The sequence below is a fragment of the Cyphomyrmex costatus genome, unplaced genomic scaffold (assembly GCF_001594065.2).
Source record: "Cyphomyrmex costatus isolate MS0001 unplaced genomic scaffold, Ccosl1.0 scaffold72, whole genome shotgun sequence".
Lineage (NCBI taxonomy): Eukaryota > Metazoa > Arthropoda > Insecta > Hymenoptera > Formicidae > Cyphomyrmex > Cyphomyrmex costatus.
The window spans coordinates 2,725,414-2,735,256 of NW_017280289.1; the positions used below are offsets into that span (position 1 = coordinate 2,725,414).

The window sequence follows — 9,843 nt, forward strand, 5'->3', positions numbered from 1 at the left end:
ATTTCTCCTTAAGCGATATGCAATAAACCCACAATCATAGGCCTTCTACAAAATAAGCCATTACCTTACATAAGTTTTAAGTATTAAGTCATAAGAAATTGACCCCTCACAGTCGATTATTCTTCTCACATTCGATTGCGATTGTTAAATTTCTTAATGATTCTTGGGCTTATTGTAGAAGGCCCATCAGACGTAAGAAGTGTTTACGACGCCGCCGACGTTGTACGATCGACCTCGGACTCGATCTCGCGATCTCGAAATCAATCGATCGAGTCACTCTTTTCAAATCACCGCGGAATAACAAAAGTGTGCGCAATACGCATATCCGATAAATCGTCCGTAATTTACGTGGGGGCGAACGGTCGGATCTATATTTGGAGGAGTCTAAAATCGCGGGATATCACACGCAGGTATTTCCTCTGGCAATCATGCGTCGTGATCGGGAGACGGCCTTTTGTAACTCGACAGCCTTTCGTAACTCTACCCTCTCTATAACACAAACCGCCGTCCGCCTTTTCATTCTATCATTCCGGTAGTCGGGGCGCAGTCAGGACAGTCAGAGTCAGGTGCTCAAACGGAGTATCGCGTTTGTGATGAGGAGGAGAGGCGTACGCTGCGACTGAGAGCTCCCACGTTGGTGCTCTTTTGGCCTCCCGCGCGTTTCAAAGCGTTTTCGAGCGGCGATCAGGTGTTATCGAGGTGAAACCGTGGGCGTTTCGTACACGAAATATCTATGGACGTAGTTGCACGCGCGCGCGATCGTAGATCTCCTCCAATCTCCTCGACACCCACCGAATTGCACAGGGCATGGCAAGTTCATGCTTCAGGTAATTACGACCAGTTATATCGTTTAATTTCTCCGAGACACAATCATGCGTTCACACATTGCGTTTCGTGTTCCGTGAACGCAACTGTGACTCCCGTCGAGAGTCGTCGATTCGAAAATCTCGCGTTTGTTTCATTTTTATTTTTGTCTCGTCGAGGTTAGGTTTTCCGCCCCTAAAACCACTTCAAAAAACGAGATTCTCTTCTGCTTTCCTCGTCCATCATTTGTCAAAACTTGTTTTCTTTTTTTTTTCTTAATGCTACAATTACGTATTAATTTGCGTATCATTCGTACTGTAATGAAAGTGATATGAAAATATGTAATGTAATATTTATTTGGTAATTATATATCAATAATTTGCATTTTGTGTTATAAGATATAAAGTGCTTTTTATTTATGGTGACACAAGTATTGTTTTGTCTTTATTGCTCATCAAATGCCAAGAAGAAGACAAAATGCTTTCCAAGTTGACACAAACATTTTTATCTTTCTTGACATTCCATGAGTAACAAAAGACAGAACAATACATTGTGTTGATTTGTCTCTCCAAATGGAAAGCATTCATAATGATATTTATGTCAACTTGTGTTACTGAAGCTGCTTTTCGTTTAAGCTTAATCTTATTTAGTGTTTTTATTTGTTTCCTGTTTCTTACTTCTTACCTTAAAGAAAAAAAGGTATGAGGTAAAGAGCAAAAAACAAGAAACAAACAGCCTAATAGATTAGATAGAAAACAATTAACATAAATATCGTTAATAGATATATTTTTTATTCATTAAATACCAAGAAGAATAGAACCACATTTGTGTTGATTGTAGGCCTGTTATTTACAGCTCGACTTACACAGATTAAAACCTTTTTTCAATCAAACCAGTACTAAAAATCATGTTATGTACATTATAGATTTTCAGTACTGACAGTTTTATATTATAATACAGTCTATACATAATAGATATAATAATATATACTTATTTTTATATATTTGTTTCCAGTGATGTGGACGAATATGGTTTCGAACGACCACACGACTTCGATTATGAAACATACGAAGATTTTATGTCCGAGTATCTCAAGGTGCTCGCAAAAATGGCCAAAAAGTGGGCAAAAATTATCGGTGAAGGAAAGTCTTTGCGAAGCATCACGATCAAGAAATACGTTCGTAAAGGCATTCCAGGAGAACATAGAGGATTGGTAATATTTATTGTAAAATATTCTAATTCATCATATTTTTAATACATATTTAATACAGAAAAAGATTGAATCATAGGTATGGCTCGCTGTAAGCGGTGGTGAAGACATGAAGACTGCATCTCCAGATCTTTATCAAAAGTTACTATTATCTCCTCATAATGCAGAAACCGCTGAGATTATTAAAACTGATCTCCCAAGAACATTTCCAGACAATATATTCTTTAATAACACAGAGAATCAGCAGCATCAATTATATAATGTTTTATTAGCTTTTGCTCATCAGAACAAAACTGTTGGATATTGCCAGGTAACATCTGCAGTACATATTTCCAAATATATACATATATGAATAAAATAGTAACAAAATTTTAATAAAAAGTTAATGAATAATAAGATTTTATGAGAAAGCTTTCAAAAGATGTTTATTCTGCCTTTAAAAAAAATGCTTTTAATATCTTTTTTCAGGGTTTAAATTACATAGCGGGTTTACTTCTGCTTGTAACAAAAAGCGAAGAAACAGCATTTTGGTTACTAAAAGTGTTGATTGATAAAATTCTACCAGATTATTATACATGCACTATGGATGGCCTACTCACTGATATCGACGTGCTCGCAGAATTAGTAAGGTAAAAGAAAATTTACTGTAGTTTCATTCATCAATAATATTTATCTACGTGCATGTTCCTTTTAGGATAAAAATGCCTGACGTGTATCAGCATGTAACAAATGTAGGACTACCTTGGCCAGTAATTACGACTAAATGGTTTGTGTGTTTGTTTGCTGAAGTTTTACCTATAGAGGTATGTCATTATTATTCAAAAACATTGAAATAATACATCATACAATAATATCGAAATTTGTATCAGTGTCATCAATTATTTTGATTACGAAAACTTGAAATATTTTTACGACAAATCTGAAAGGGATTTCAAATTCACAGACTACTTTGCGTATTTGGGATTGTCTTTTTTACGAGGGTACCAAAATTATCTTCCGTGTCGCATTGACACTTATAAAAAGGAATAGATCTACTCTGTTAGCTTGTCAAGATTTTACGACACTAGCCGAATGTTTTAAGGAAATTACGAAAGATAGTATTGTTTTACGATGTCATGAATTTATGCAAGTATGTAGTTGTGTATTGTGCGATAGCTTATATAAATCAAAAAGGAAAAAACATTGGATATATATTTGTGGAAACATTTTTGTTTTGCAGAGTATTTTTAAAGTACCTGGATCACTGCCTGGGAGCACAATAGCAAAACTAAGAACAAAGCATATGCAACAGTGTATAAAACGAAAACAAGACAAGTTAGAACGATAGTATTAATGACCAATTTTTTTCATATACACCGAAATATTCTAGTCTTTATTGTTACTCATTTGTATCATTTGCAAATGAATGCATATAATACTGTATTATATTGTTACTGCATAATTCTATTTTGTTGTACGTAATGTTTAGCAATGTAAGTACGACACATTTACTCAATTATTTTAAATTTATCTTATTTTATTATTGTGTATACGATATTATAAATATTTCAATGCGATTCTATTAGAATATAATATAAAGTATTATAAGCTATTTTATGAAAGTTGCATAATTGTGATATATTTTGTGGAAGTAACAATATGGAAATATTAATGGAACATCTAATGAAAAATAGTTGTCCTTGTAATATTTTATTCTAATTGACTCTGAATTTATATGCATATATAGTTTTAATTCATGCATAAACTCTTAGGAACTTAATCTAGCTGATGAAGGTATTAAAAAAAATTAATTGTTCTAATATACAGTTCCAAAAATATATTGTAACAGTAAATAATACGTAAAATTAAAATTGAAACTATGTACATCAAAATTTTGTTCCTAAATATATTATAGACATATATTACATTATGTTATATTTTCATTATTTCTCAAGTAGATCCTTTGCCTCGTTAATTTTTGCAGCGATATATGGAGAACCACCACGATCTGGATGATTCACAGCCATTACTTTTTTAAATTGTTCTTTCATTTTGCTCTTACTAGCTGTGGGCGACACACTCAAGATCAAACTGGCTTCCCGCCTGGTCATCTTCGGCTCAAAACCACCTTTGTAATATTTACTATTCGCTAGTGACTAAGAATATTAAAAAAAAAAAAAAGGTCAGGTATGCCTTTATATGCATACATTTGCACTTACGAAAAAGCTGTTGAGAGAAATAATAGACGTTTCTACCTGGGAATCTAGCTTTTTCACTGTTTCTGCCATCCTCTGTGATAAATTCGGCAATCTTCTAAGTAAATAACGACCGGCAAATCCAACAGCCGCTAGGCCAATACCTGCTGCCACAATCGTGCTCTGGGAAACAATTTTTTAGCTTTGTCGAATATTTCAAAATCAACATTCTAAATGTAATATGCCTTGCCAAAAGTCAAGTAGATTATAAATAAATTGAAGATCTCAAGGACTCTTTTATATAACAATAATTAATACGCTAAACAGGGCGAAATAAGAGTCAAATTACAATTAAAAATCTAAATCTGATAATTTATTCTAATATATTGCGAAGAATATCACGTAATTTTAAGTAGATTCAGTCATAAAAAGACTGAAGGAAAAGAAGCATCGTCGAGGAAACTTAACCTATACATATTCGTAATTACATTACTATTGAATGTCATCTTATATGAACTGGCACGGTTGTTCTCTGCAAAATTCTCATCGTTCTGTACGATAAATATATTGTGTACGTTTATTAAAAAGATGACGAAAAGGTGACGAAATGTTTCTACGAGACAGCTTCGGCACCGCATTTATTTACTCGCACACTTCTCGAAGGTTTCGATATTATTATGAACAATTTACATTCTCTCAATGCAAAAAAAATACGACTTTTTCAGTACTACTTTTATATTATATTTTAAATAAATTTCTATTCTCACCATTTTATTCAGAGTTTCAAAACAACAGACGCAATTTTGTATATATACCGAGGAAAAATAAATAATTTCAGCATGGCATAATCCAGCTACGATTGCTCCATCTATCGCTGTTTTTGAACACTGTTTTATCATTATACGCGATACAATCATTATCCTATATTATCATTCGTGCATATTATCGTCCTCATCACATACCTAAAACAGACATGAAAAAAAGGCAAAAAAGGCATGAAAATTAAAAGGAATAAATATACGTATTTAAAAATTCTCTCAAATGTGTAATAATTATTACGTATTTGAGAATTTTTTAATCATATTTTTATTCCTTTTAATTTTCATGCCTTTTGTCCGTTTTTCATTATCAACATTTTTACAGAATGTTCTGCAGTTAATGCATTCCAAATTTACGCGAAGTCACACCACGACTTTGAATCTGGTTTCATAGCCGAACGAGCTGAATTATAAAGGCCGTCTACAATGGCAATAGCAGAGTATAGGTGATAATAATAAGGTTGTAAGACACGTCGGGAATAAGTTGATTTTTCAATATAATAAGATATAAAATAAGTCCGTAATAAGAGAATAGAACGTATAGAAAATAGATTTCACCCATTCATTTACGGATTTAATTACTTTACGCCCTATTATATATAAAATCGAGTTCTGCTTGGAAAATCACTATAACTGCTTACTGCGCCATTGTAGACGGTTTTAAATGTATTTTGGCTTTTTGTACTGAAAGAGAAATATACTATATGTATAATATATATTTGACATTTAGCTAGAAAAAAAAAAGATTTACACAGTCCAGTGCGGCATATAATGAGAAACACAATAAATTAAAACGAACTTTAACTACTCTTTCTATATACATATATGCTTCTTCTATTATAAAGAGTCAAAAGTATAGAAACAAGATAATATCTCCTACTTCGTTTGAAGAGAAGAGGAGAAGGGGGAAGAAAACAACTATTACAAACTACGGTTAGAACGGTCAAACATCTTCGGAGAAACGAGTGAAAAATTTTTTTCACACACACATATACAAATGTACAACCACTGTACAGAAATGATGAACACGCGTTTTGTCACAAAGACGCAATCGACCGCCGGTTTCAGTCCTCTTTGGTCTCTGCTCGATAACGGAAGGCCAATACGGAAGGCTTTATGGCTCTTCTTTTTTTGTAACCGTGAGCTTTCCGCATTTCCCGTCTCTTCTGTTCTGTGTGTCCCCTTCGCTCCCTCCCGTCCAACTGTTTACTCCGTTTTAAGCGCGTAGAGAGAAGCGTGGAGCGTGCGGCACGACGTAGCTGGACGTATAGCCGCACGACGAATAGATCGTACCACTCTCCTCTATAGTGGGGAACACGGCTGTCCCAGTCATCTTCCGATCATGGGTCTCTATAAAGCGTATACAGTATACCGATCAGTATACGCGGAGACACACGGTTGCAAAAGGCCCACAAGCTGCCACGCGATTGCTGCATGCGCTGTGTGTATAAAGCCTTATTCTAGGACAATTATATACGTTAGTAGTAAATGGTTTTACAGTTGCTAGAAATTGATCAACCGCACTCGAATTTAAGGAGACTATGGGAGCTTTCCGACAAGAGACACAGATGACACGATGTAGCACGGTGGAATCGCGTTGCCTATCCATCTTTGTCGTTCCTCAATGTCAAACAAGGATGAGAGGTGATATATCGCTGTGTCGCACGGTGTCTCTCTTGTTAGAAAGCTCCCCTGTGTGCCCATTCGACTCTGTGATTGATTAATTTTTACAACTACAACGACTTCTAACTTACGCAATTGTAGAAAGGACTTTACGAAGTCGGCGGGTAAATGGCTGTATGACATGAAAAAAAAAAGAAATTAAGAAACAAATAACTTAAAACAGCCAAGACACGTCCCTCATAGAACAATTTGAGTTTATATACTGTTAACAATATTTTCAGCACTCGAAATAAGTGTGATTATAATTGGTATATCGATGTTAAATTTCTATAAGGCATATAAGCAGATCAATATTTTGGATTCGCTGCAGCTTAAACGTTATATACATATATTAACCGGACGATTCTACCGTGATTGGCCAATTCGCACTATATATACATTTTACTGCTTAAGTTTTTTTTTGGGGTGTGCCGTATAATCTTTTGTATACAAAACGCACGGTACAATAAAATAACACACACTGACATCGTATACTTTTTACGCGCATAAAATAAATGGGACTCGACGATCGTAAAAAAAAAAAAAAATCGGACACTCTCGAATATTGCGGTGCAACTTGCACGCGAATCTCCCGAGCTGCGCGTATCTATATATCTACCATTGCGAGATTTTTCTAAGCGCTGCCCGCGGTGCGTGTATAGGTATATATGCCATCACACACACACACGCGAATCGATTTGCGCCTGGAGAATTTTCTATCGAGACTCTTGTTTGCATACGTGATCCCTATTCTACATAACTCTTAATTATACAGCGTCGGTATATATATATATATATAGTGTATCTCGTTGGATCGTTATTGCGCGATGTTTTCGCCATGCTCGAAATCCGCGCGTATGATAACAATATGTAACGGCATATCGACACTCGCAGTCCATGTGTGTTAACAAACGTTACAGAATATATTATACAGAATGGAGGCCGTTGTCATGGCAGTGCGAGAGACCCGGGAAACATTAGGGCCTGCACACAATAGAGGAACCGGGAGATACGTATTAAGGTCTCAACCTACCGGAAACTGCATTACATCGGTATGCATGATTTCTGATAGGCTGAAATCTCAATACTCGATTGCGGCTCCTTATATTTCCTCTGTTATGCACAGAGCCTTAGATTAGGTTCGCTCGTACAGCGTGCGACGTGATAAAATATACGCCTGGGGACGACGTGGATAATAGTTATCTTCCCGCGATCTCGAGGGATCATTTCATGGGATTGATCGGATACAATCATCAATATTGATGTATATCGTTCACTCGCTCTCGCTTCCTCTCGGCTCGATTCGACTCGATCGCACCATCAAGCGTTGATCAACGCGATGAGTCCTAGTTAAAACCCAATCTTTCTACCTTCCCTTCTCTCTTAATCTCTCTCTTTCTCTCTGCTTAGGTATAACATGTGTATACTCAACAGAAGTTGAGATACGGATATATATGAGCGAATGAATAAAGAAAATGATTTCTACGTTTATTCGCACTCGCCCTGGCGCGAGATACATAACTTTGTTAATACTGGCCTCGTTGAAAATTATACATATCGATATATCAATCTGTCCCTTTCTGGCCCGCGCAGTGAATTCCGCGGGTGAAACCTGAAACAAAAGAGGACGCTCGCTAGCCTAGGAAGCGTGTAGAACGAATTTCAGATCCGCCACGCTTCGAGACGACCGTTGAGGCAAGGTGTTGTAACAAAAGTGGTTTGATTCTCTCCGCCGTGACTCTCTTCTTTCGCGGATCCCTCTTCTCTCCAAATAAGACGCACAAATGTGACCTGTAGAGCATATTGTAGACCACTATTCCGTCGCATGCGCTCTGCCGACGCGGTGCCTACCAATATATATATATATATGGTGTGTGTATGTATTACATGCAAGTGTATCGTATTTGCGTCGTGACAAGCGACACACGTACACGCGCGCACATCGAGAGAACGAAAAGTAGGTTCCGAGTGAAGATAGCGCATAGGAACAGGCGCGCACGGACGCGGAATCGGCGTGAATGTGTGCGCGAATCACGATCGTGCGCGGCGAAGGATGACGACTTGAAGCCATAGCGCACGCGATTATTTGACATCAGGTATTCGATCGTGCACGGGGTGGTTAATTGATATGTGCTTTAATACGTAAATTTAGGTGTTTATCAGGGCGCGTGGGAGATGTTTGCGGCATGTACTCGATACACGCTTAAATTCAATGTTAAGGCATTAATGATCCCATGTGTATACCCTGATATATATATATATATATAATATGTGTGTGTGTATACCGCACAACGGAATACCCGTGGGATACCTGAAATGATATCCCTAACTTATGCCGTTTCTTCCGCTTGGGACCCTCGATCGTGTGTGCCACGCTTATGTGCGTTTACATAAATTTACATGCGACTCTAATGCTCTTCGGTACACCGAAATAAATGTGTGTCGTTCACATGTCAGTCTAAATAACTGTAGAGGAGCTTGCGATGAAATTGCTGCGAGTGATCCGCATGGCGTCGCAAAAGCCATATGTATATCGAAGGGAACCAGTTTATATAAATTGACTATGCATGTATTTTCGCGCACGCTGAGTTTTTCTCTCTCAATCTCAACGAAAGGCTTTGTACGATATTATATATACGCTCACTGCTGAATCTGTGTGCGGCGGCCTTTAAGGCCACATCGTAACACATACGAGCGAGCGAGAGGGAGAGAGAGAGAGAAAGAGAGATGCACATACTGGCACATACATGCACTCTCTCTCTCTCTCTCTCTCTCTCTCTATCTGTTGTGCATGGCGCGCGCGCGCACCGTTCTAATGGTTAGGTTATAGCGGAGATATTCGGATGCGCGAGCTATTTTTTTTCTAGATATAGCGCTCGCGGAGCCGAACGTTTTATCGGTCGAAGTTCTCACGCATATACCACATATATATGTATACTACGGAGACGCTTTTGTGTGAAATTATATAATCACGTGGCGCGACGTGGATCTTCGTTTTGTCTCTTTGTAAAGTACCCGCGAGCGTATACGTTTGCGCTCCGCACATCTTTCACTCTCTTTTGTTTGTCCCTTTCGCGGTGTGTCGGCGATAGTGCGGGGCAGCGCGCGCGCGCGCACGAGTGAGAGTGGAGTTTAGTTAAGTACCCCCTCGTGTTCCTCCCCCCCTCCCCTCCCC

The 9,843-nt window shown here is 37.5% G+C and overlaps 2 protein-coding genes across 3 annotated transcripts; one reads left to right on the forward strand and one right to left on the reverse strand.

The window, feature by feature from the left end:
- The first annotated feature begins 358 nt into the window (after positions 1 to 358).
- Positions 359 to 3,369, forward strand: LOC108780628 (growth hormone-regulated TBC protein 1-A). Of its 2 annotated transcripts, XM_018548394.1 has the most exons (7): positions 359 to 827; positions 1,819 to 2,017; positions 2,094 to 2,324; positions 2,483 to 2,643; positions 2,709 to 2,817; positions 2,958 to 3,143; positions 3,234 to 3,369. In XM_018548394.1, the coding sequence occupies exons 1-7, from the start codon at positions 808 to 810 to the stop codon at positions 3,339 to 3,341; spliced, it is 1,014 nt and encodes a 337-aa protein (XP_018403896.1). In that variant the 5' UTR covers positions 359 to 807; the 3' UTR covers positions 3,342 to 3,369. The 2 variants fall into 2 exon arrangements, with proteins under 2 accessions (XP_018403896.1, XP_018403897.1); XM_018548395.1 differs by lacking the exon at positions 2,958 to 3,143.
- A 524-nt stretch (positions 3,370 to 3,893) lies between these two features.
- On the reverse strand, positions 3,894 to 5,133 carry LOC108780635 (mitochondrial import inner membrane translocase subunit TIM14). Its single transcript, XM_018548406.1, has 3 exons — positions 4,956 to 5,133; positions 4,249 to 4,371; positions 3,894 to 4,149 (listed from the first exon to the last, which is right to left on the reverse strand). Exons 1-3 carry the CDS (start codon positions 5,103 to 5,105, stop codon positions 3,937 to 3,939), a joined length of 486 nt encoding a protein of 161 aa, XP_018403908.1. The 5' UTR covers positions 5,106 to 5,133; the 3' UTR covers positions 3,894 to 3,936.
- Between the last annotated feature and the right edge of the window lie 4,710 nt (positions 5,134 to 9,843).